Raw genomic sequence first — 27,984 nt, 5'->3', positions numbered from 1 at the left:
ACACTGTGTACGACTCCCTTCACAGAACAGTGCAAACTGGCTCTAACCAGAATAGAAAGAGGAGTGGGAGAACCCAGTGCGCAACTGAGCAAGAGGACAAGTACATTAGTGTCTAGTTTGAGAAACAGACGCCTCACAAATCCTCAACTAGCAGCTTCATTAAATAGTACCCGCAAAACACCAGTACTAGTTAATGAAGCTGTCAGTTGAGGACTTGTGAGGCGTCTGTTTCTCAAACTAGACACTAATGTACTTGTCCTCTTGCTCAGTTGTGCACCGGGGCCTCCCACTCTTTCTATTCTGGTTAAAGCCAGTTTGCGCTGTACGGTGAAGGGAGAAGAACACAGCATGGTACGAGATCTTCAGTTTCTTGACAATTTCTCGCATGGAATAGCCTTCAATTCGTTTTAGAAGAAAGTTATTTGTTTCTGGCCATTTTGAGCCTTAATCGAACCCACAAATGCTGATGCTCTAGATACTCAACTAGTATAAAGGCCAGTTGTATTGCTTCTTTAATCAGGACAACAGTTTTCAGATGTGCTAAGATAATTGCAAAAGGGTTTTCTAATGATCAATTAGCCTTTTAAAATGATAAACTTGGATTAGCTAACAACGTGCCATTGGAACACAGGAGTGGTAGTTGCTGATAATGGGCCTCTGTACGCCTATGTAGATATTCCATTAAAAATCATCCGTTTCCAGCTACAATAGTCATTTACAACATTAACAATGTCTACACTGTATTTCTGAGCAATTTGATGTTATTTTAATGGACAAAAATGTGCTTCTCCTTCAAAAACAAGGACATTTCTAAGTGACCCCAAACTTTAGAACGGTGGTGTACATAAACTATTAACCTCTCTTTGAATGACAACATACACTTCATTGAAAAATCACTACTGTTGACCAATCACCGACAAAGGGGTGTAAAACTTTGGCTTCGAACTTCAGGCTTGTCTCTAGAATTTTTTTTATGCACGAACAGCTGAAAACGATCTACCCCCCCAACCCTAACTCAAAATGTTTAAAATTCAACTTCAATGGGATGATGTCAGAGTTGGGACATCCCTAGGATCCCGTTTAGACTTTTCCGTGCTCTCACAGACGCCATAATTGGACAGATACAATGATGTAATGTCTATGGTTCCCGAAAAATAACTGAACCTGTTGCCATAAGCCCCGTTTTTACCTGGTTCTAACCTGTGTCCTTTGTCCTGATCCTGTCAACATCCTGATTGTGCCCACATTTTTAGACCGGTGTTGACAATCAAAACACATTGTAATTTGATTGTGACTGGAGGTCGTCAGACACACAGTGTCTGGATATTTTACAAGTGTAGACAGATCCGGACAGAGAAACCATTTAAATCATAATTATTCCACTCTCTAAAATCATTGACAGGTGGCACCATTGACTGATTACATCAATATGTGTCTTAAATAAATATTATTTTGAAAGCTGTGAAATAATTTGCATAAAGGAACAAGGAAATCTGGTCAAAATGGAGACACAATGGACCAACAGGCACATTTTAATAGCATACTGTATGTTGACACATTTCTGGAAATGTAGGCACAATCAGAATGTAGGCAAGATCAGGACAAAGGACCCATGTTAGCACCAGGTATAAACAGGGTTATAGTTTCCCAAGACTAGTCCTATAAGAGATTGTTAGATCACGGTCATTCCCTTTTGTGTTGTCGTCATGGCGAGCAGAGGGTGATGGTCACGCCCTCCCCTATCCAACAGGCGGGGAACAGCTCCTGAGTGAAGGCACAGTGGAAGGCATGCAGCCGCGTATGCCCGTCTCCATAGTACGTCAGTGTTCCAGCCTCGTAGTCCAGCAGAATTCCGATGCGGGAGTGGTGGGAGTGGCCAGCCACCGTCTCCCGGCGGCCGTTGTGCCAGGCACTCAGCTGGCGCTCATCCAGCTGGAGGCTCCAGGACAGATCGTTCATTCCCACCATGCACCTTTTCCCCTTTTCCTTCCTGGGGATGCCCTCGTAAGTCACCTGGGGGAGAGATGCAGGGGTCAAAAGTAGGAAGAGGTGCAGTCAACATTTCTAAAGACACGGGCACAATTCTATACAGTACAGTGCCTTGCGAAAGTATTCGGCCCCCTTGAACTTTGCGACCTTTTGCCACATTTCAGGCTTCAAACATAAAGATATAAAACTGTATTTTTTTGTGAAGAATCAACAACAAGTGGGACACAATCATGAAGTGGAACGACATTTATTGGATATTTCAAACTTTTTTAACAAATCAAAAACTGAAAAATTGGGCGTGCAAAATTATTCAGCCCCTTTACTTTCAGTGCAGCAGACTCTCTCCAGAAGTTCAGTGAGGATCTCTGAATGATCCAATGTTGACCTAAATGACTAATGATGATAAATACAATCCACCTGTGTGTAATCAAGTCTCCGTATAAATGCACCTGCACTGTGATAGTCTCAGAGGTCCGTTAAAAGCGCAGAGAGCATCATGAAGAACAAGGAACACACCAGGCAGGTCCGAGATCCTGTTGTGAAGAAGTTTAAAGCCGGATTTGGATACAAAAAGATTTCCCAAGCTTTAAACATCCCAAGGAGCACTGTGCAAGCGATAATATTGAAATGGAAGGAGTATCAGACCACTGCAAATCTACCAAGACCTGGCCGTCCCTCTAAACATTCAGCTCATACAAGGAGAAGACTGATCAGAGATGCAGCCAAGAGGCCCATGATCACTCTGGATGAACTGCAGAGATCTACAGCTGAGGTGGGAGACTCTGTCCATAGGACAACAATCAGTCGTATATTGCACAAATCTGGCCTTTATGGAAGAGTGGCAAGAAGAAAGCCATTTCTTAAAGATATCCATAAAAAGTGTTGTTTAAAGTTTGCCACAAGCCACCTGGGAGACACACCAAACATGTGGAAGAAGGTGCTCTGGTCAGATGAAACCAGAACTTTTTGGCAACAATGCAAAACGTTATGTTTGGCGTAAAAGCAACACAGCTGAACACACCATCCCCACTGTCAAACATGGTGGTGGCAGCATCATGGTTTGGGCCTGCTTTTCTTCAGCAGGGACAGGGAAGATGGTTAAAATTGATGGGAAGATGGATGGAGCCAAATACAGGACCATTCTGGAAGAAAACCTGATGGAGTCTGCAAAAGACCTGAGACTGGGACGGAGATTTGTCTTCCAACAAGACAATGATCCAAAACATAAAGCAAAATCTACAATGGAATGGTTCAAAAATAAACATATCCAGGTGTTAGAATGTCCAAGTCAAAGTCCAGACCTGAATCCAATCGAGAATCTGTGGAAAGAACTGAAAACTGCTGTTCACAAATGCTCTCCATCCAACCTCACTGAGCTTGAGCTGTTTTGCAAGGAGGAATGGGAAAAAATTTCAGTCTCTCGATGTGCAAAACTGATAGAGACATACCCCAAGCGACTTACAGCTGTAATCGCAGCAAAAGGTGGCGCTACAAAGTATTAACTTAAGGGGGCTGAATAATTTTGCACGCCCAATTTTTCAGTTTTTGATTTGTTAAAAAAGTTTGAAATATCCAATAAATGTCGTTCCACTTCATGATTGTGTCCCACTTGTTGTTGATTCTTCACAAAAAAATACAGTTTTATATCTTTATGTTTGAAGCCTGAAATGTGGCAAAAGGTCGCAAAGTTCAAGGGGGTCGAATACTTTCGCAAGGCACTGTATATACAAATATTTACATATCATTCGGCTGCCATGGCCTTCACATCTTCTTACCCCCAGGTAGGCCCATGGCTTGGACAACTCCAGCTCCCAGTAGTGCTTTCCGTGTTTGAAGCCCTGGAAGCAGAGCACCTGCCAGGTGTGGTCAAAGCGAGCTTCGTGGGCCGGGACAGGGCGCGGCCCAGAGGTCAGGTGTTCTGCCCGTAGGTTCTCCTGGCAGAGGAGCAGGTGACTGTTGGCTGTGCGAGGGTCAAAGGTCAGGGTGCAGCGGTCTGAGGAGGTGGGAAGTAGCATGTGAGAAGACTTTTAGGTGTAGAGTTTATTTATTAGTCTAAATTAGCTCTAAAACAAAGGGTAGGTGATAGATCGCTTATGTTGGTAAACTTCTGAACATCATTCAGGTTACTAATTATAGATTCCAGAAAAAAAATACATGTTATTTACAGTCACTGTGTTGATATCTGAACGTTTTATCTTAAAGTAAGGAATGACCACATACATTCACTGAGGCCCTCCTTCCCAGCGGGGTGGCATGGAGCAGCAGGACTGGGGACCACAGCCAGGACAGGGCGCTTATCCTGGGGAGAACCTAGGGAAGAGATGGGGTTGGGGGATGGGGAAAAGGAGGGAGATCCACAGACAGACATTTTAAAAGTTTAGAGATGACTATCCATTAAAACAACACACACAGCTCCAGCTAAATATAGAGCAGCTAAATATAGAGCATTTACCTCAGCAAAGTAAGACAATATGCTCCTCATACAATAAGGTTACCTTGTTCTGACCTTACACACAGCCTCCTCCTTCATACAGTGAGGTTAGGTTACCTTGCTTGTTCTGACCTTACACACAGCCTCCTCCTTCATACAGTGAGGTTAGGTTACCTTGCTTGTTCTGACCTTACACACAGCCTCCTCCTGCATACAGTGAGGTTAGGATACCTTGCTTGTTCTGACCTTACACACAGCCTCCTCCTTCATACAGTGAGGTTAGGTTACCTTGCTTGTCCTGACCTTACACACAGCCTCCTCCTGCATACAGTGAGGTTAGGTTACCTTGCTTGTCCTGCCCCACAGCTGTAGACACAGCCTTCTCCAGGTCCTCAGACACTAGCTTGGAGATCCGTGAGAGGACGTCTGTCACCCCGCTGAGCCTCTCCTGCAGGTTAGGGGTCACATCCACTGGAATGTCCTTCATGCGAGGGACCTCCACCAGCCGAGACTCCTACAGAGCAAAGGAGGAAAATTATATAGTTTGATTGTCAATAATAATACAATATGGGAATTTAATCCCAAAGCTACTTAGTGCTAACATGTACATATATTTTATGTATGTGATTTATGCAGCGTTGTAGTACTCAAGTACAACTCGAATCCCGATTTTTATGTCTTGTGACTAAACTTGGTCTCGGCCATTGGGGACTCGGACTTGCCTTCCGATGACTGGTATTTTCACTTGGGACTGGATAGGCTACTATGATAATGTCGTGACTTAACATTCATCTGAAGACTGTTATTCAACTAATTAACCAACTATGTGTAATTGTTACCCGATATGAATTAACCATGTAACAATTAGCTCATTAGGATCTGGGGCACCACGACAGTGGTTTTTTAAAGAGTTACCATCTCCTGAATTCAACTCTAAAAGGTCTTTAGCTATCACATCTATAACCAGACAACTTATTAATCATAACTTCGTATCATATCATCATTTTGAACAGTCGTAACCTCCTTGCAACTGCAAAAACCCGAGCCTTAGCCTCCCGAGTGGCGCAGTGGTTAAGGGCGCTGTACTGCAGCGCCAGCTGTGCCACCAGAGACTCTGGGTTCGCGCCCAGGCTCTGGTAACCGGCCGCGACCGGGAGGTCCGCGGGGCGACGCACAATTGGCCTAGCGTTGTCCGGGTTAGTGAGGGTTTGGCCGGTAGGGAAATCCTTGTCTCATTGCGACTCCTGTGGCGGGCCGGGCGCAGTGCGCCCTAACCAAGGTTGCCAGGTGCACAGTGTTTCCTCCGACACATTGGTGCGGCTGGCTTCCGGGTTGGATGGCGCTGTGTTAAGAAGCAGTACGGCTGGTTGGGTTGTGTATCGGAGGACTTTCAACCTTCGTCTCTCCCGAGCCCGTACGGGAGTTGTAGCGACGAGACAAGATAGTAGCTACTAAAAACAATTGGATACCACAAAATTGGGGAGAAAAAGGGGTAAACTTCACAACAAATTTTACCCAAATTGGTTAGATTATGTATTTACTAGCTAATTAAATGGGAACACAGGATAAACACACTCTGCACCGGTTATTGACTGGAGACCTAATACGCTGAAAACAGGTCCCTAGCGGATTGACAACAACAGATGCTTGTTAAAGAAGAGATGGAGAGAGAGAGACAGACAGACACTTAACATTGTCACATTCAGAAACTACTCTCACCTATAATAACAATATACTTTGCACACGAACCAGCGCCCGCATTGAGAAAGAAATCATGAATGTATTTCATGACATGCTTGGGTTCGCCGGGGGTCTCTCGGTGAATGGAGCAGCCTCGGAAAGGGGGTTGGGCCCTTTCGCGGCATGCTTGTAAGGAAGGCTCCGATTGTCCAAAATGGTTCCAACAATTCTTCTCCTGTTGTCCTTCTTTGTAGTTGTCCGGTATCTGGTGACTTGTTGTGTATTCCTGAACAGAATTACAGAGTTGATTTTCCTTCCATTCGCTCTTGAAGATGCTTCTTTGAAGATAGGCTTAGCCAGCCATATCGATGGTTCCCCAATGGGGTGATGAGAGTAGCGTAATAAGATGGTTTGAGGAGAGTAACAGGATGGTCTTACTTATATTCGCTTTCGAAGATACTTTACTTAGAACAGCTAATCAGCCATACCAGTGATTGTCAGAGCGGTGATGTCCTTGTTTTTGAAAGAAAATAAAAATTTTGTCCATTAAAATAACATCAAATTGATCAGAAATACAGTGTAGACATTGTTAATGTTGTAAATGACTATTGTAGTTGGAAACGGCAGATTTTTTAATGGAATATCTACATAGGCGTACATAGGCCCATTATCAGCAACTATCACACCTGTGTTCCAATGGCACATTGTGTTAGCTAATCCAAGTTTATAATTTTAAAAGGCTCATTGATCATTAGAAAACCCTTTTGCAATTTGCAATGTTAGTACCCGCAAAACACCAGTCTCAACGTCAACAGTGAAGAGGCGACTCCGGGATGCTGGCATTCTAGGCAGAGTTTCAAAGAAAAAGCCATATCTCAGACTGGCCAATAGAAAGAAAAGATTAAGATGGGTAAAATAACACAGACACTGGACAGAGGAACACTGTTTATGTTGAGACTGTTGTTTTGTTGGTACTATTTAATGAAGCTGCCAGTTGAGGACTTGTGAGGTGTCTGTTTCTCAAACTAGACACTCTAATGTATTTGTCCTCTTGCTCAGTTGTGCACCGGGGCCTCCCACTCTTTCTATTCTGGTTAGAGCCAGTTTGCGCTGTTCTGGGAAGGGAGTAGAACACAGCGCTGTACGAGATCTTCAGTTTCTTGGCAATTTCTCGCATGGAATTTCTCAGAACAAGAATAGATTGATAAGTTTCAGAATAATTTTTGTCGTTTCTGGCCATTTTGAGCCTGTAATCGAACCCACAAATTCTCATGCTCCAGATACTCAACTATTCTAAAGGCCAGTTTTATTGCTTCTTTAATCAGGACAACAGTTTTCAGATGTGCTAAGATAATTGAAAAAGGGTTTTCTAATGATCAATTAGCATTTTAAAATGATAAACTTGGATTAGCTAATACAACGTGCCATTGGAACACAGGAGTGATAGTTGCTGATAATGGGCCTCTGGACGCCTATGTAGATATTCCATTCAAAATAAGCCGTTTCCAGCTACAATAGTCATTTACAACATTAACAATGTCTACACTATATTTCTGATCAATTTGATGTTATTTTAATGGACAAAAGACCAAAACATTTTATTTTCCTTCAAAAACAAGGACATTTCTAAGTGACACCAAACTTTTGAACGGTAGTACATATACACTGTGGCATACAGCAGGTCAGCCACCAGGGGGAGACTCGTCGAGGCCTGGTCGATGCCTGGTGACAGACGGAGTATACATCACGAGGCGATGGCTCCATCTGCTGGACGTGCCAGGTCTCGACGAGCTCTTCGGCCAGGGCTGATTGGGAGCTGGTGAGTAATCAAGGGCTGATTGCTCACCAGCTGTGCAAGGCCCATAAAGCTGCCAGAAGGGCAGCACACAAGAGAGAGAGAGTGGGGGAAGAAAGGACTTCTGTATAGTTGGTGACGGTTGCAGAGGTATGAGGAGGGAGTTCAGTTTTTGTGCCAGACAGGATACAGCAAGACGGTATCCCGGAGAGGGTCTCATGGGGGAGACCTATCCTTTTCTGACTTATTATTTAAATAAACACCCTTGAAACCGATCTAATCATACTGTCCGTGTCTGATCTGTGTAAACGTCTTGACAAAACCCCCTGGTCTGCCACAATACATCCTCACACACTAAGCATACAAAACATTAAGAACACCTGCTCTTTCCATGACAGACTGACCAGGTCAGTCCAGGTGAAAGCTATGATCCCTTATTGATGTCACTTGTTAAATCCACTTCAATCAGTGTAGATGAAGGATCGAGATGAATTTTTAAGACAATTGAGACATGTATTGTGTATGTGTGCCATTCAGAAGGTGAATGAACCAGACAAAAGATGTAAGTGCCTTTTGAACGGGTATGGTAGTAGATGCCAGGTTTGACTCAAGAACTACAACGCTGCGAGGTTTTTCACACAACAGTTTACTGTGTGTAACACGAATGATTCACAACTATGGGAAGCATTGGAGTCAACATGGTTCAGCATCCCTGTGCCTTTCGACACCTTGTAAAGTCCATGCCGTGACGAATTGAGGCATTTCGAGGGCAAAAGGGCGGTGTACAACTCAATATTAGTAGGGTCTCCTAATGTTTGGTATACTCCGTATTGATTCGTGCCTTCGGAAAGAATTCAGACCCTTTGACTTTATCCACATTTTGTTACACAGCCGTATTCTAAAATGGAAAAAAAAATAAAGAAATACTCAGCAATCTACACACAATACCCCATAATGACAAAGTGCAAATGTATTGAAAATAAAAAACATACCTTTATTTACATAATTATTCAGACCCTTTGCTTTGAGACTCGAAGCTGAGCTCAGGTGCATCCTGTTTCCATTGAGCATCGTCGAGATGTTTCTACAACTTGTCCGTAGAGCTCCGAGACAGGATTGTGTCAAGGCACAGATCTGGGGAAGTGTACCAAAAAAATTCTGCAGGATTGAAGGCCCCCAAAAACACAGTGACCTCCATTATTAAATGGAAGAAGTTTGGAACCACCAAGGCTCTTCCTAGAGCTGGCCGCCCAGCCAAACTGAGCAATCGGGGGACAAGGGTCTTGGTCAGGGAGGTGACCAAGAACCCGATGGTCACTGACAGAGCTCTGGAGTTCCTCTGTGGAGATGGGAGAACTTTCCAGAAGGACAACAATCTCTGCAACACCCCACCAATCAGGGCTTTATGGTAGTGGCCCAGCCAGAGCCTGGACTTGAACCCAATTGAACATCTCTGGAGAGACCTGTAAATAGCTGTGCAGCGACGCTCCACATCCAACCTGACAGATCTTGAGAGGATCTACAGAGATGAATGGGAGAAACTCCCCAAATACAGGTGTGCCAAGGTTGTAGCGTCATACCCAAGATGACTCAAGTCTGTAATCGCTGCCAAAGGTGCTTCAAGGGTCTGAATACTTATGTAAATGTGCTATTTCAGTTTTTCATTTATTTTTTAGCTAAAATAAAAAAATTAAATGTTTTTGCTTTGTCATTATGGGGAATTGTGTGTAGATTGAAGATATTTTTTGTTTTAATCCATCTTAGAATAAGGCTGTAATGTAACAAAATGTGGAAAAAGTCAAGGGGTCTGAATACTTTCTGAATGCACTGTTTGACTGTAAAAACACCAGGAAATCAGCTCCAAGTGCTCCAGCTCCAACTATTCCCACACATAATAGACACATGTGATCGTAAACAATGCTTGAAATGATTTATGTTTTAGTCAAATATTTTATATGTTTGGGCTTCTTGCTGTCATTTTGCAGTCTACAAATTATTAGTAAATATGTTCTGGCCCCCCCGACCAATTTTTTTTTTATTACCTGCGCCTGAATCTAGTTGATGCTCTAGAGTATTTGGAGACTAATGAAGTACAGTCCCAGGCTTCCCCAAACTATGGTAGTGTTACATCTGCCCCTGCCACGCCCTCTACTTCTCATCTTGTGTCTCCCTAACCTGCCACAAGCCCTCCAGTGCTCTCTCTGTGTGGGTGTATCTGATCGTGTGAGTGGAGACAGGTGTGCTGGAGTCAGAGCAGATCCCCACCAGCTGCAACCTGTTCCATAATCAAGACCTCTACAAATACTCAGGCCTGCCACTTCCACACTGCCATATTGTAGCCTCTGCTCAGTCAGTCTGCATTTCAAGCCGTTTGTTCCTGCAAATGGCTTGAAATGTTATTCTGTGGTGCCTGTTTTCCCTAGCCTAACGCTGCTTTTCTCTACTCTACAGTTCCGTCTGCTCTGACTCTGGTCCGTGTCGCCAGTCCCTCGTCTTGTCAATCCTGCATCCCTGCCCTGGACCCCCGCTCTACTGCTTCCTTGGATTCCGCTCCGGACCTGCTTACCCTGCCCCTACTCCCCTTATCCCAGCCTCAGTTCCTAGTTTCCTGCTACCCGCCTGAGCTCCCCCTGGCCTGCACCCCATCTCCCCCTGCTTTTCAATAAATACCTTGGTAACCTTATCGCTGTCTCCTCGTCTGAGTCTGCACTTGGGTTCAATCTTGTTATATCCTGATGTGATTTGTTTACTGGGGAGTAGAATATATCAATGGTCTGTAAATAGAGGATGCTGCCTGAATCAGGAGGGAACGGTGTCAGTGCTAAATATCAAGGTTATCAATCTTTTTAAACATTTCTATTACTCTGCTCTGTGCACACTAGGCTTGAGTCTCCTAACTGACAAGTTTTATAGCAGTGAATGCATACATATAAAACCAGCTCTTAGATAAATGATCAGCATATTGTTTTTGGGGATAGGTCATTCTGTATGCCGGTAAAAATCCTATCTATTTGGGAAAATATGTCAATGCTAACCTGTATTAGCTGGATGTCGGGCAGGTTGCGAAGAGTTGCGATCTGGCTCTGGCGCTCCCCGAGTTGCTTGGCCCTTTCCTGTAGCTCCTCCAACCTAGCTTCCCCCTGGGAGAGGGAAGCCTCCTTCTCCTGCTCAATTAAGTTCTCTGTAGACTCCTGTTTCTCTGCTAGCACCTTCAACAGCATGGAAAACTTGGCATTCACCCAGTGGGAGGTCTGCTGCAGGGTCACCTACAGAGGGGGAGAAGTTGGGGGTGAGAACAGTAAGAGGGGAAACATTTACCATATGGAGACAAGGATAGTAGTAGTATTTAGGATTGTAGTTTTGACTGCAGTGAGAGGTGTCAACTTTCCAATAAACCAATATTGAAATTAGGGCTGGCTTGTGTTGACGCAGATTATGGATGAAGACCGTCATGAAAATAAAACAACTCATTACATTTACATTTATTTTATGTTTTAAACGAACAGCTGAATTCATTCGTGCGGCTGAGTGTTTCCACAGGTACATATTTTTTACATGTGTATCTTTCCCTTTCAAGTGGATTCAATTCGTATCTAGATACATTGGCTCCGATACGATACAGGAATGATACGTTTTAGTTTTAAGTGAACTGGTTTGAATAGAGAACTAATCGATGCGATTCGATGAACGAACATTTGTTGCATAGACATTCATTTTCCAATTAAAATCTGCTGCTGATGGAGCTCATGAGCTGGGCCTCTCTGAGCTGGATTTGTCTGAGCCGATGTGTGTGTGAACTTGTTTTCCTATCTTGTCAGGACCAGCTATTTTAGGTTTAAAGGTTCAGGGTTAAAGGGACACTTTGGGATTTTGGCAATGAGGCCCTTTATCTACTTCACCAGAGTCAGTTGAACTCATAGACTTCCAGCCATTGCTCTAACGCGAGTTAGCAATTAAACTGGCGCTAGTTAGCAACTTCCTTTAAACTGCACGCAGAGACATAAAAATGCTATCCACAAGTTAATCTGACTCTAGGAATGAAGACAAGGGCCTCTGTGTGTGTGTGTGTGTGTGTGTGTGTGTGTGTGTGTGTGTGTGTGTGTGTGTGTGTGTGTGTGTGTGTGTGTGTGTGTGTGGGGGTGGAAGTGTTTAACTATTCTTGTGGGGACCAGAAGTACCCACAAGAATAGTAAACAAACAAAGATTTGACCAACTGGGGACATTTTGTTAGTCAAATGCTATTTCTAGGGGGTTTAGGCTTAAGGCTAGAATTAGTGTTAGGGTTAGAATTAGGAGCTAGGGTTAGTTTTAGGATTAGGAGCTAGTGTTTAGGGTTAAAGTTAGGTTTTGGGGTTAGGTTAAGAGTACGGGTTAGGGAAAATAAGATTTTGAATGGGACTGAATTGTGTGTCACAAGACTGTGTGCATGTGCGCACGTGCAGCATACCACCCTGCATCCCCATGCTGGCTTCTCACTGAAGCTAAGCAGTCGGTCCCTGGATGGGAGACCAGATTCTGCTGAAAGTGGTGTTTGAGGGACAGTAGGAGGAACTCTTTCCTCTGACCTAAAAAAATCTCAATACCCCAGGGCAGTGATTCGGGACATTGCCCTGTGTAGGGTGTGCTGTATTTCGGATGGGATATTAAACAGGTGTCCTGACTCTGTGGTCACCAAAGGACTAATGGACATAAGAGTAGGGGTGTTAACCCCAGTGTCCTGGGTAAATTTCCAATCTGGCCCACACCACCATCATGCCCACCTAATCATCCCCAGCTTCCAATTGGCTCATTCATCTCCCACCTCTCCTCTGTAACTACTCCCCAGGTTGTTGCTGTAAATGAGAATGTTTTCTCAGTCAACTGACCTGGTAAAATGAGGGTTAAATAAAATAAAAAGTGTGTGTGTGTGTGTGTGTGTAAATTATGTATGTACTATGTAAGGACCTGAGCTGTGCCATAAAACGAGACTAAACATCTACCACCCCACTATCAGATTAAGGGGATGTTTTTTTTGTTGGTCCGACCACTTTGGTTCGGAAATCACCATTACCCACAAATTAATTTTTGTAGATTAAGTGTTTGAGCTAGTGTTGTATAACATGTATTGTTTACAGATTAACATTCTCATTTCCACTAGAATGGCGTCGGAGGGGATGGCTGCCGTTTTATGGGCTTCTAACCAACTGTGCTATTTTGTTCGTTTTTTTGCGTTGTTTGTAACTTATTTTTTTACTTATTCACTACATAATGTTGTTGCTAATGTTTCTTATGACCGAAAATAACTTCTGGACATCAGAACAGCGATTACTCACCTCTAACTGAACAAAGATTTTTTTATTTAACGAGTTTGACGCAAAGGATATATACGCTTTCTCGGGAACAGGCCCAAATCCCTGTCATTTGCGTGAAAAAAAGAAGGAGAAAAAGGGGGCGGAGGTCAGGCTGCCTTCTGAGAATTTGTAGGCGAGTGAGTTAACTCCTACGATTATCTGTTCTACTGGCCAACGTGCAATCATTGGAAAACAAAATGGATGATATACGATCAAGACTATCCTACCAACGGGACATTAAAAACTGTAATATCTTATGTTTCACCGAGTCGTGGCTGAACGACGACACGGATAATACAGAGCTGGCGGAATGTTCCATGCATGAGCAGGACAGAGAAGCTACGTCTGGTAAGACGAGGGCCAGGCGTGTGTGTCTATTTGTCAATGACAGCTGGTACGTGATGTCTAATATAAAAGAAGTCTTGAGGTATTTCTCGCCTGAGTATATTATGATTAGATGTAGACCACACTATCTACCAAGAGAGCTCTCATCTATATTATTCGTAGCTGTCTATTTACCACCACAAACCGATGCTGGCACTAAGACCACTCTCAACCAGCAGTATAAGGCCATAAGCAAACAAGAAAATGCTCATCCAGAAGTGGCGGTCCTAGTGCCCGGGACTTTAATGCAGGCAAACTTAAATCCGTTTTACCTAATTTCTACCAGCATGTCACATGTGCAACCAGAGGGGAAAAAAACTCTAGACCACCTTTACTCCACACAGAAAGGCATACAAAGCTCTCCCTTGCCCTCAATTTGGCAAATCTGACCACAATTCTATCCTCCTAATTCCTGCTTACAAGCAAAAACTAAAGCAGGAAGTACCAGTGACTCTCTCAATACGTAAGTGGTCAGACTACCCGGATGCTACACTACAGGACTGTTTTGCTAGCACAGACTGGAATATGTTCCGGGATTCATCCAATGGCATTGGGCAGTACACCACCTCAGTCATCGTCTTCATCAATAAGTGCATTGACAATGTCGTCCCCACAGGGACTGTACGTACATATCCCAACCAGAAGCCATGGATTACAGCCAACATCTGCATTGAGCTAAAGGCTAGAGCTGCAGCTTTCAAGGAGCGGGACACTAATCCGGACACTCATAAGAAATCCCGCTACATCCTCAGACGAACCATCAAACAGACAAAGCGTCAATACAGGATTAAGATTGAATCCTACTACACCCAGCCGCGAGCTGCCCAGTGATGCAAGCCTACTATACGAGCTAAATGCCTTTTATGCTCGCCTTGAGGCATGCAACACTGAAGCATGCATGAGAGCACCAGCTGGTCTGGACGACAGTGTGATAACACTCTCGGAAGCCGATGTGAGCAAGACCTTAAAACAGGTCAACATTCACAAAGCCGCGGGGCCAGATGGATTACCAGGACGTGTACTCAAACCATGTGCGGACCAACTGGCAAGTGTCTTCACTGACATTTTTAACCTATCCCTGACCGAGTCTGTAATAGCTACATGTTTCAAGCAGAATACCATAGTCCCTGTGCCCAAGGAAGTGAAGGTAACCTGCCTAAATGATTACCACCCTGCAACACCATGAAGTGCTTTGAAAGGCTGGTCATGGCTCACATCAACAGCATCATCCCGGATACCCTAGACCCACTCCAATTAGCATACTGCCCCAACAGATGCACAGATGACGCAATCTTAATCGCACTCCACTTTCCCACCTGGACAAAAGGAACACCTTTGTGAAAATGCTGTTCATTGACTACAGCTCAGCGTTCAACACCATAGTGTCCACAAAGCTTATCACTAAGCTAAGGACCCTGGAACTAAACACATCCCTCTGCAACTGGATCCTGGACTTCCTGACGGGCCACCCCCAGGTGGTAAGGGTAGGCACCAACACATCTGCCACGCTGATCCTCAACACTTGGTCCCCTCATGGGTGCGTGCTTAGTCCCCTTCCTGTACTCCCTGTTCACCCATGACTGCATGGCCAAACTTGACTCCAACACCATCATTAAGTTTGCTGACACCAAACAGTGGTAGGACTGATTACCGACACCGATGAGACAGCCTATAGGGAGGAGGTCAGAGACCTGGTAGTGTGGTGCCAGGACAACAACCTCTCCCTCAATGTGAGCAAGACAAAGGAGCTGATTGTGGATTACAGTAAAAGGAGGGCCGAACAGGTCCCCATTAACATTGACGGGGCTGTAGGGGACAAGGTCGAGAGTTTAAAGTTCCTTGGTGTCCACATCACCAACAAACTATCATGGTCCAAACACACCAAGACAGTCATGAAGAGGGCACGACAACATCTTTCCCCCCTCAGGAGACTGAAAAGATTTGGCATGGGTCCCCAGATCCTCAAAAAGTTCTACAGCTGCACCATCGAGAGCATCCTGACCGGTTGTATCACCGCCTGGTATGGCAACTGCTTGGCACCTGACCGTAAGGCGCTACAGAGGGTAGTGCATACGGTCCAGTACATCAGCTTCCTGCTATCCAGGACCTATATACTAGGCGGTGTCAGAGGAAAGCCCAAAAAATTGTCATAGACTCCAGTCACCCAAGTCATAGACTTTTCTCTCTGCTACAGCACGGCAAACGCTACCGGAGAGCCAAGTCTGGGACCAAAAGGCTCCTTAAAGCTTCTACTCCCAAGCCATAAGACTGCTGAATAATTAATCAACTGGCCACCCAGACTATTTACATTGACCCCCCCCCCCCCCCCCCCCCCCCACTTGTTTTTACACTGCTGCTACTCGCTGTTTATTATCTATGCATAGTCACTTTACCCCTACCTACATGTACAAATTACCTTGACTAACCTGTACCCCTGCACATTGACTCGGTACCAGTACCCCCTGTATATAGCCTCGTTATTGTTATTTTATTGTGTTACTTTTTATTATTTTTTACTTTAGGTTATTTGGTAAATATTTTCTTAACTCTTTCTTGAACTGCACTGTTGGTTAAAGGCTTGTAAGTAAGCATTTCACGGTAAAGTCTACACCTATTGTATTTGCCGCATGTGACAAATAAAGTTTGATTTGATTAGTAATGACATAGTCAATGAATATAAAGCACTTTGGATTCCCCCCCCCATCTCAAAATCAAATGGTTTTGACCATTTGGATGTTTTTACAGAGTGATCTTCTCTCCTCCTCTCGCTTCACCATGCAGTGCACCTCGCAGAAGTGATGGCTTTCCTCGTTATGAAATCATCAACTCCACCCTGTAACTCTAAAGATGACTATATACGCTGATTGTTTAAAGCAAAACTACTAAAACTATTGCTGATGGTGAACCTGAAACCTGCATTTTTGTATGGAGGTCAGTGTCGAATTTGGTCAACAAAAAATATAATAGCTAATTTGCTACATGAGGCTTATTTGATCTAATATAAGTTTTGTAATGGTTAGGTTGTTACAAATGCACTCATATAAGAATTTCTGTAACTTACCCCAAAACAATTTTATATCAGAGTTATGCCTGTTGTCATAGAGATGGAGGACTCATCACTGATATAACCTGTTTTAGCATGGACATTGAGGGCTTCCACCATTTGAAAGTAGTCAACTGGGTGGGGATTCCTACGAGTTGGGAGCAATCAGCCAATTTTTTATTCAACCTTTATTTAACTAGGCAAGTCAGTTTTAGAACAAATTCTTATTTACAACGACGGCAAAATTATTAAAAATCTAAATAAATTCAATAAAAATATAGGACAAAACACACATCACGACAAGGGAGACAACACTACATTTGTTGAGAGACCTAAGACAACAACATGTCGTGTTGCTGCCATGCTAGCACAGCATGGTAGCAACACAAAATGACAACAACATGACAGCAACACAACATGGCAGCAGCACAAAACGGAGTACAAACATTATTGGGTACACACAACAGCACAAAGGGCAAGAAGGTAGAGACAACAATACATCACGCAAAGCAGCCACAACTGTCAGTAAGAGTGTCCATGATTGAGTCTTTGAATAAAGAGATTGAGATAAAACTGTCCAGTTTGAGTGTTTGTTGCAGCTCGTTCCAGACGATAGCTGCAGCGAACTGAAAAGACGAGCGACCCAAGGATGTGTGTGCTTCGGGGACCTTTCACAGAATGTGACTGGCAGAACGGGTGTTGTATGTGGAGGATGAGGGCTGCAGTAGATATCTCATAGGGAGGAGTGAGGCCTATGAGGGTTTTATAAATAAGCATCAACCAGTGGGTCTGCGATGGGTATACAGAGATGACCAGCTTACAGATGAGTACAGAGTATTTATTACTTTAAAATTGAGATGGGCTCAATGGTGCTGCCCATGCTGTCATGTCATCTCCATGGCCTGTTGTTGACACACGTATTTGCTCACTCATTGGCTAGAATGGTCCCAACTGATCTCGCCTCTTCACGCATGCCTTCCATCTTTAAGGACATGTATTTCCATTGTTAGAGCAGTCACTCAAACATCTTGTCAATATACAGTGCCTTGCGAAAGTATTCGGCCCCCTTGAACTTTGCGACCTTTTGCCACATTTCAGGCTTCAAACATAAAGATATAAAACTGTATTTTTTTGTGAAGAATCAACAACAAGTGGGACACAATCATGAAGTGGAACAACATTTATTGGATATTTCAAACTTTTTTAACAAATCAAAAACTGAAAAATTGGGCGTGCAAAATTATTCAGCCCCTTTACTTTCAGTGCAGCAAACTCTCTCCAGAAGTTCAGTGAGGATCTCTGAATGATCCAATGTTGACCTAAATGACTAATGATGATAAATACAATCCACCTGTGTGTAATCAAGTCTCCGTATAAATGCACCTGCACTGTGATAGTCTCAGAGGTCCGTTAAAAGCGCAGAGAGCATCATGAAGAACAAGGAACACACCAGGCAGGTCCGAGATACTGTTGTGAAGAAGTTTAAAGCTGGATTTGGATACAAAAAGATTTCCCAATCTTTAAACATCCCAAGGAGCACTGTGCAAGCGATAATATTGAAATGGAAGGAGTATCAGACCACTGCAAATCTACCAAGACCTGGCCGTCCCTCTAAACTTTCAGCTCATACAAGGAGAAGACTGATCAGAGATGCAGCCAAGAGGCCCATGATCACTCTGGATGAACTGCAGAGATCTACAGCTGAGGTGGGAGACTCTGTCCATAGGACAACAATCAGTCGTATATTGCACAAATCTGGCCTTTATGGAAGAGTGGCAAGAAGAAAGCCATTTCTTAAAGATATCCATAAAAAGTGTTGTTTAAAGTTTGCCACAAGCCACCTGGGAGACACACCAAACATGTGGAAGAAGGTGCTCTGGTCAGATGAAACCAAAATTGAACTTTTTGGCAACAATGCAAAACGTTATGTTTGGCGTAAAAGCAACACAGCTGAACACACCATCCCCACTGTCAAACATGGTGGTGGCAGCATCATGGTTTGGGCCTGCTTTTCTTCAGCAAGGACAGGGAATATGGTTAAAATTGATGGGAAGATGGATGGAGCCAAATACAGGGCCATTCTGGAAGAAAACCTGATGGAGTCTTCAAAAGACCTGAGACTGGGACGGAGATTTGTCTTCCAACAAGACAATGATCCAAAACATAAAGCAAAATCTACAATGGAATGGTTCAAAAATAAACATATCCAGGTGTTAGAATGTCCAAGTCAAAGTCCAGACCTGAATCCAATCGAGAATCTGTGGAAAGAACTGAAAACTGCTGTTCACAAATGCTCTCCATCCAACCTCACTGAGCTCGAGCTGTTTTGCAAGGAGGAATGGGAAAAAATGTCAGTCTCTCGATGTGCAAAACTGATAGAGACATACCCCAAGCGACTTACAGCTGTAATCGCAGCAAAAGGTGGCGCTACAAAGTATTAACTTAAGGGGGCTGAATAATTTTGCACGCCCAATTTTTCAGTTTTTGATTTGTTAAAAAAGTTTGAAATATCCAATAAATGTCGTTCCACTTCATGATTGTGTCCCACTTGTTGTTGATTCTTCACAAAAAAATACAGTTTTATATCTTTATGGTTGAAGCCTGAAATGTGGCAAAAGGTCGCAAAGTTCAAGGGGGCCGAATACTTTCACAAGGCACTGTAATAGACCATCTTTGAGTATAGCCAGATGAGAGTTGTCTCCAGTATCTTACTTTTATTTCGGCAAAACACAATTTTCAACAGCGCATAGATAATAACCTAGCAAATTACATAGGTTGTAATTTTAAAAATAAAACCTAATATCAGGCATGCCATTTTAGCATTTGAATCTTAAAAGGTGCAACTCATATGTGCAAGATCAGGAACAGGCCTCCTACCTCGCGCCGGTCATCGAGTGATGCTGAGCACAGTGCGCAGTTTGACTAGGCTACTGATATTGCCTGGGGTTGTTCGGCATGCAAAATTACTTGTAGATAAATGACTGTCAACACAGTTACATGTAGTTCTGACACTGAAGGGGAGGACGCATCAAATCTAATTTTATTTGTTACATGCGCCGAATACAACTGGTGTAGACTTTACTGTGAAATGCTTACTTATGAGCCCTTCCCAACAATGCAGAGTTTAAAAATAAAATAGTAACACGAGGAATAAACTAAAATACACAAGAATGGAGCTATATACAGGGAGTACCAGTACCAGGTACAGTGAGGAGAACAAGTATTTGATACACTGCCGATTTTGCAGGTTTTCCTACTTACAAAGCATGTAGAGATCTGTAATTTTTATCATGGGTACACTTCAACTGTGAGAGACGGAATCTAAAACAAAAATCCAGAAAATCACATTGTATGATTTTTAAGTAATTAATTAGCATTTTATTGCATGACATAAGTATTTGATCACCTACCAACCAGTAAGAATTCCGGCTCTCACAGACCTGTAAGTTTTTCTTTAAGAAGCCCTCCTGTTCTCCACTCATTACCTGTATTAACTGCACCTGTTTGAACTTGTTACCTGTATAAAAGACACCTGTCCACACACTCAATCAAACAGACTCCAACCTCTCCACAATGGCCAAGACCAGAGAGCTGTTTAAGGACATCCGGGATAAAATTGTAGACCTGCACAAGGCTGGGATGGGCTACAGGACAATAGGCAAGCAGCTTGGTGAGAAGGCAACAACTGTTGACGCAATTATTAGAAAATGGAAGAAGTTCAAGATGACGGTCAATCACCCTCGGTCTGGGGCTCCATGCAAGATCTCACCTCGTGGGGCATCAATGATCATGAGGAAGGTGAGGGATCAGCCCAGAACTACACGGCAGGACCTGGTCAATGACCTGAAGAGAGCTGGGACCACAGTCTCAAAGAAAACCATTAGTAACGTAAGGTCCCCCTGCTCAAGCCAGCGCATGTCCAGGCCCGTCTGAAGTTTGCCAATGACCATCTGGATGATCCAGAGGAGGAATGGGAGAAGGTAATGTGGTCTGAGACAAAAATATAGCTTTTTGGTCTAAACTCCACTCGCCGTGTTTGGAGGAAGAAGAAGGATGAGTACAAATCAAAGAACACCATCCCAACCGTGAAGCTTGGAGGTGGAAACAACATTCTTTGGGGACAGGACGACTGCACCGTATTGAGGGGAGGATGGATGGGGCCATGTATTGTGAGATCTTGGCCAACAACCTCCTTCCCTCAGTAAGAGCATTGAAGATGGGTCGTGGCTGGGTCTTCCAGCATGACAACGACCCGAAACACACAGCCAGGGCAACTAAGGAGTGGCTCCGTAAGAAGCATCTCAAGGTCCTGGAGTGGCCTAGCCAGTCTCCAGACCTGAACCCAATAGAACATCTTTGGAGGGAGCTGAAAGTCCGTATTGCCCAGCGACAGCCCCGAAACCTGAAGGATCTGGAGAAGGTCTGTATGGAGGAGTGGGCCAAAATCCCTGCTGCAGTGTGTGCAAACCTGGTCAAGAACTACAGGAAACGTATGATCTCTGTAATTGCAAACAAAGGTTTCTGTACCAAATATTAAGTTCTGCTTTTCTGATGTATCAAATACTTATGTCATGCAATAAAATGCAAATTAATTACTTAAAAATTATACAATGTGATTTTCTGGATTTTTGATTTAGATTCCATCTCTCACAGTTGAAGTGTACCTATGATAAAAAATGACAGACCTCTACATGCTTTGTAAGATGGAAAACCTGCAAAATCAGCAGTGTATCAAATACTTGTTCTCCCCACTGTATATGTGCAAAGGTACGAGGTACTTGAGGCCAGAAAGCAGAGTAAAGTGACTAGGCATCAGGATAGATGATAATAAGAGTAAAATAAAGAACAGAGCAGCAGCAACAAATGATGAGTATAAAAGTGTGTGCGTATATATTGGATGGGTTCTGATTTCTAAACTTGAAATATTGTTAATCATCAGGTATCCTATTGAAATGAGGAGTGCCACAGTCTGGTTTCTACACCAGAAGTTAATCTGTAGGAGGAATGTATATGGTGGAGTCAATTAAGCTTGGAATGTACTGAGTAAAGTTAAGGCAATCACATGGTTGCAGTCACTAAGGATGGAGAGCTGTGGTTTAGGTCAGGCCAGGTCACATTAAGGGAGAAGGAACAGTTTTTTTTTAACCCGCATCACTTAACTTCCTGCCTAGCAATAAAGATGTCATGTTTAGAGGGAAGGAAGAGTCTTCACCCAAATTGAGGTATATACACTTGTGCTGGTGGAAACACATCTTCGTCTGTCCAGCTGTTTGACCCTTTGGGTGATTAAACTTGGTTTGAGTTTTTATAGTTGTTTTTACCCTGTTATTTAGAACCTAACATTGTGTGGGCTGTCAATGTTGTGTGTGAGTGAGTGTGTGTGTGTGTGTATATGGTTTGTGTTTATATAGTCCAGTGAGTGTGTGTAGGGTCAGTGCAGATAGTTTGGGTACCCTTAATTGACTATTTAGCAGTCTGGCTCTTTAGAAGTCTTATGGCTTGGGGGTGGAAGCTGCCTCGGAGCCTGGTCGTCCGAGAGCCAATGCCCTGGTACCTTTTTTCGAACAGTAGCTGAGTGAACAGTCTATAGCTTGGGTGGCTGGAGTCTTTGACAGTTGTCACAAAAGATGAGGTATTTTCAGAAGTTAGAAAAATGTACATAACATTTTTGTGAACCGGCATTTTTGTGAACATTTTGAATGAATTTTTCTGACCGATGCATGCTACATTTGGATCGGTTTGGGGACTGATGCACAGACTGACGCAGACTGATGCACTTGTATCTTAAACATTTGAATCATGGACAGATGCCTATGTGAATCGTTACATCCCCATTTACAACGTGATTAAACTTTGCTGAAACAAGCAAGGTGTTGTAGAAAACGAGTCTCAGGCTGCCTAGACAACGCACCCCGTTCAGCAGTAGCACCTGCATTCAGGAGTAGAGGACAAAATATGCATCTTAAAAAATATATACTGAATGATTATAAAGTGGCTGCGGTCATATGGCTGACAAATAACCTTCATCCAAATGTCCATGACCGCCACAGCCCTAATTTGAAACAATGCGACTAATATCCGACAAATCTACTTTGGAAGTAGAGGAAATCTTTTCACAATGAACCATAAGGCCTATCTATTGACTATGGTACTTTCAATATGAAGATGTAGGGACGGTCACTGTAAAAAACAACTTTTACCTTGGCTTTGGTGATGTTCTCTGTCAGCTCAGCGATGCTCCTCTCAGTCTTCTCCATACATATTCCCACCTCCACACTCTTCCTCCTCAGTAGTAACTGTTCAGATAGACAATACCACAATGAGTGTGTAGGATATGCAGCAGAGTATGAATTCAATTTCATGACATTTGCAGCACACAAATGTTGACCTGTCAGAGAGAATATAGTGTGTATATATATATATAGTATCGGTGTTTTCCAGGAGTTAGTGTTGGGTCACAGGCAGCCAATGGGGTTGTGGCAGATTTTGTTTTTGTTCATCTCTGTGACAGTCACAAGAACATAGGAGCCACTTACGGTCTGTCTGACACTCACCTCTCGGTTCTCCTTCTCAGCCTCCACCAGCACTTTCTCGTGGTTCTTACACTCGGAGATGGCACACTCGCAGCACACACACATGTTGTCCTTCCGGCAGTAGTACACCAGGGGCTTCTTGTGTCGGTCACACAAAATCAGGGGCGTGACTCTGGCCATGTCGCCCCTCATAACCGGTACAGTGTCTCTACCGAATGCACCGGCACTGTTCGCTGTGGCCTCAGCCAGGACGGACAGGGACACATTGCGTTTTAGGATGGGTCTAGTGGGGAATTTCTCATTGCAGATAGGGCAATGCGGCCCGATGTCGGATTTGGACTTGGTGTCCCAGTGAGCCGTGATGCAATCTCGACAGAAGGTGTGACCGCATGGGATGGTGACTGGGACTTTGAAGCGGTCCAAGCAAATGGCACAGGACAAATTATGGGTCTCCATCCCTCCAGTAGATCTGTAAACAGAACACACCTCTTCAGATCTGTGGAGAGAAATGAATGGGAGAAGTTGGACATGATGTAGGTTGCTGATACAGTAGCTACATAACATATGGATTTCAATCTTGATTCTAAGATTGCTTCATGCTGTAGCTAGCCATGATACTGTCACATTATTGTGTACTGGCCTACTGTAACATGTTCATTTATTTATTATCGACAGCATCACGAGACAAAGAGCCATTTAGGACAGGGGTCTTAAACCTTTCTTGCCCAGGGACTACCGCCCAGGCAAAGCGCCGACCCCCATCATATGTTAGCAAAAAATATATAATTCACATCTTATCATCAGGTGAATGCCAAGGAGAAGTAATCAACATTTTAAAATGAATAGATTTTGCATTATTCTGACCTCCCCACACTACAATTGGAAAAGGAAGTGTAAACTCTAACACAGACAGTGGAGGATGCTGAGGGAGGACGGCTCATACTAATGGCTGGCTAACCATGTATTTGATACCATTCCACCAATTCTGCTCCAGACATTACCACGAGCCCATCCTCCCCAATTAAGGTGCCACCAACCGCCTGTGAACACAGCCTATTAGATATTAGGAGTTGAGAAGTAAAGTTGAGAATCCCTCATCCAAATAGCCCTTACACAGCCTGGAAGTGTGTTTCATGTCATTGTCCTGTTGAAAAACAAATGATAGTGGGACTAAGTGCAAACCTCCATGCTTCAGGGTGGGAACCACACATGTGGAGATCATCCATCCGTTCACCCACACCGCGTCTCACAAAGACAGGGCGGTTGGAACCAAAAATCTCAAATTTGACTCATCAGACCAAAGGACAGATTTCCACCGGTCTAATGTCCATTGCTTGTGTTTCTTGGCCCAAGCAAGTCTCTTCTTCTTATTGGTGTCCTTTAGTAGTGGTTTCTTTGTAGCAATTCGACCATGAAGGCCTGATTCTTGCAGACTCCTCTGAACAGTTAATATTGAGATGTGTCTGTTACTTGAACTCTGTGAAGCATTAATTTGGGCTGCAATCTGATGTGCAGATAGATAACTTGAATTAACTTATCCTCTGCAGCAGAGGGAAAAAATCTGGGTCTTCCTTTCCTGTGGCGATCCTCATGAGAGCCAGTTTCATCATAGCACTTGATTGCAAAAAAACATCAAATTTTCCAGATTGACTGACCGTCATGTCTTAAAATAATGATGGACTGTAATTTCTCTTTGCTTATTTGAGCTGTTCTTGCCATAATATGGACTTGGTCTTGTACCAAATACGGCTGCTATCTTCTGTATACCACCCCTACCTTGTCACAACACAACTGATTGTCTCAAACACATTAAGGAAAGAAATTCCACAAATTAACTTTTAACACGGCGCACCTGTTAATTGAAATGCATTCCAAGTGACTAAGTCATGAAGCCGGTTGAGAGAATGCCAAGAGTGTGCAAAGCTGTCATCAAGGCAAAGGGTGGCTACTTTGAAGAACACTTTTTTGGTTACTACATGATTCCATATGTGTTATTTCATAGTTTTGATGTCTTCACTATTATTCGACAATGTAGAAAATAGTAATAAAAATAAATTAATATAATATATATATATATATATATATATATATACACACACACACACACACACACACACACACACACACACACACACACACACACACACACAGTGGGGCAAAAAAGTGTTTAGTCAGCCACCAATTGTGCAAGTTCTCCCACTTAAAAATATGAGAGAGGCCTGTAATTTTCATCATAGGTACACTTCAAATATGACAGACAAAATGAAAAAAAAAAATCCAGAAAATCACATTGTAGGATTTTTTATTAATTTATTTGCAAATTATGGTGGAAAATAAGTATTTGGTCACCTACAAACAAGCAAGATTTCTGGCTCTCACAGACCTGTAACTTCTTCTTTAAGAGGCTCCTCTGTCCTCCACTCGTTACCTGTATTAATGGCACCTGTTTGAACTTGTTATCAGTATAAAAGACACCTGTCCACAACCTCAAACAGTCACACTCCAAACTCCACTATGGCCAAGACCAAAGAGCTGTCAAAGGACACCAGAAACAAAATTGGAGACCTGCACCAGGCTGGGAAGACTGAATCTGCAACAGGTAAGCAGCTTGGTTTGAAGAAATCAACTGTGGGAGCAATTATTAGGAAATGGAAGACATACAAGACCACTGATAATCTCCCTCGATCTGGGGCTCCACGCAAGATCTCACCCCGTGGGGTCAAAATGATCACAAGAACGGTGAGCAAAAATCCCAGAACCACACGGGGGGAATTAGTGAATGACCTGCAGAGAGCTGGGACCAAAGTAACAAAGCCTACCATCAGTAACACACTACGCCGCCAGGGACTCAAATCCTGCAGTGCCAGACGTGTCCCCCTGCTTAAGTTAGTACATGTCCAGGCCCGTCTGAAGTTTGCTAGAGAGCATTTGGATGATCCAGAAGAAGATTGGAAGAATGTCATATGGTCAGATGAAACCAAAATATAACTTTTTGGTAAAAACTCAACTCGTCGTGTTTGGAGGACAAAGAATGCTGAGTTGCATCCAAAGAACACCATACCTACTGTGAAGCATGGGGGTGGAAACATCATGCTTTGGGGCTGTTTTTCTGCAAAGGGACCAGGACGACTGATCCGTGTAAAGGAAAGAATGAATGGGGCCATGTATCGTGGGATTTTGAGTGAAAACCTCCTTCCATCAGCAAGGGCATTGAAGATGACACGTCTTTCAGCATGACAATGATCCCAAACACACCGCCCGGGCAACGAAGGAGTGGCTTCGTAAGAAGCATTTCAAGGTCCTGGAGTGGCCTAGCCAGTCTCCAGATCTCAACCCCATAGAAAATCTTTGAAAGTCCGTGTTGCCCAGCAACAGCCCCAAAACATCACTGCTCTAGAGGAGATCTGCATGGAGGAATGGGCCAAAATTCCAGCAACAGTGTGTGAAAACGTTGTGAAGACTTACAGAAAACGTTTGACCTCTGTCATTGCCAACAAAGGGTATATAACAAAGTATTGAGATAAACTTTTGTTATTGACCAAATACTTATTTTCCACAATAATTTGCAAATAAATTCATAAAAAATCCTACAATGTGATTTTCTGGATTTTTTCTCTCTCGTGTTGTCTGTCATAGTTGAAGTGTACATATGATGAAAATTACAGGCCTCTCTCATCTTTTTAAGTGGGAGAACTTGCACAATTGGTGGCTGACTAAATACTTGTTTGCCCCACTGTATATATAAATATATATATATATAACCTAATATATACTGTATATTTAGGAGAATGACCATGGTGACAGTTGGACATTATGAGCAACTCGACCATTACAAAGGAATTAACGTTATACACTATGAGATGTTGTCATTTGATGCCATACAGTGAGTGGGACAAACGATGCTACATAGGCTAAAGCAAAGCCAGCAGTTTGTAGCTAGCCTAGCTATATCAAATGAATGACATCACAGTAGATACTATCCATGGCGCTAACGTTAACACATAGCTAATGTAGCTAGCTAACGTTACTTTGTAACCATGATTACAGTAAAAAGACAGCTATCAAGTAGAAATATGAGTAACGTTACAGTTTTATGATACTAGCCAAATGGATTTAAGGTACACCTTTTCACATTTTTAATTCTAGCTAACATTCCACTTAAAAGTAAATGTAGCTCACCAGTGCAATATAATAAATTAGGGCATCTGACGTAAATACAGTTGCTGAGAATCTGCCTTGCCGAAATACAGCGTTCACGACAACTGGGAATTCGGAAAAAACGAGGTAAAATCACGACGTCGGTGATCTGCAGGTCGGAAAGTCGGAGGTCTGGATAGAGGCCCGATTTGGAATTCCTAGTTGGATGATCATTCATTTTTCTCAGTCGGAGTTTGTTTTTCCGAGTTCCCAGTTGTCTTGAATAAACTGAAGTCCAGGCTGTATCACAACCGGCCGTGATTGGGAGTACCATAGGGCGGCGCACAATTGGCCCAGCGTCGTCCGGGTTTGGTCAGTTTATAGCGTAATTGTAAATAATAATTTGGTCTTAACTGACTTGCCTAGCTAATTCAAGTTTAAATAAGAAATATATTTATTAAAGTCGGAAGACAGAGATTTCCGAGTTGGTTTGAACGCAGCAGACGCTCCACATGATGACGAAGTACGCATATACACATACCTATTCCCACTTACCGGATGTTACAGTTTGCGTTTCTTCATTCACCAAAGTCAGACAGCGCCCTGTGGAAGTCTTGTGCGATTCTCTTGGCGCGAGTACAGTTGGTGAAAATGTGTGAACG

The 27,984-nt window shown here is 43.3% G+C and overlaps 1 protein-coding gene across 1 annotated transcript; it reads right to left on the bottom strand.

Moving 5' to 3' along the window:
* Window positions 1–759: 759 nt before the first annotated feature.
* LOC139376645 (tripartite motif containing 65) lies at window positions 760–27,433 on the bottom strand. Its single transcript, XM_071119462.1, has 8 exons — window positions 27,365–27,433; window positions 23,207–23,681; window positions 22,853–22,948; window positions 10,931–11,161; window positions 4,766–4,934; window positions 4,210–4,299; window positions 3,765–3,982; window positions 760–2,013 (listed from the first exon to the last, which is right to left on the bottom strand). The coding sequence occupies exons 2-8, from the start codon at window positions 23,639–23,641 to the stop codon at window positions 1,705–1,707; spliced, it is 1,548 nt and encodes a 515-aa protein (XP_070975563.1). The 5' UTR covers window positions 23,642–23,681; window positions 27,365–27,433; the 3' UTR covers window positions 760–1,704.
* Between the last annotated feature and the right edge of the window lie 551 nt (window positions 27,434–27,984).

This window comes from Oncorhynchus clarkii, chromosome 20 (genome assembly GCF_045791955.1).
Source record: "Oncorhynchus clarkii lewisi isolate Uvic-CL-2024 chromosome 20, UVic_Ocla_1.0, whole genome shotgun sequence".
In the NCBI taxonomy this organism is placed as follows: domain Eukaryota; kingdom Metazoa; phylum Chordata; class Actinopteri; order Salmoniformes; family Salmonidae; genus Oncorhynchus; species Oncorhynchus clarkii.
The sequence above is the reverse complement of the archived record's forward strand: the minus strand, read 5'-3'. Positions and strand labels throughout refer to the sequence as shown.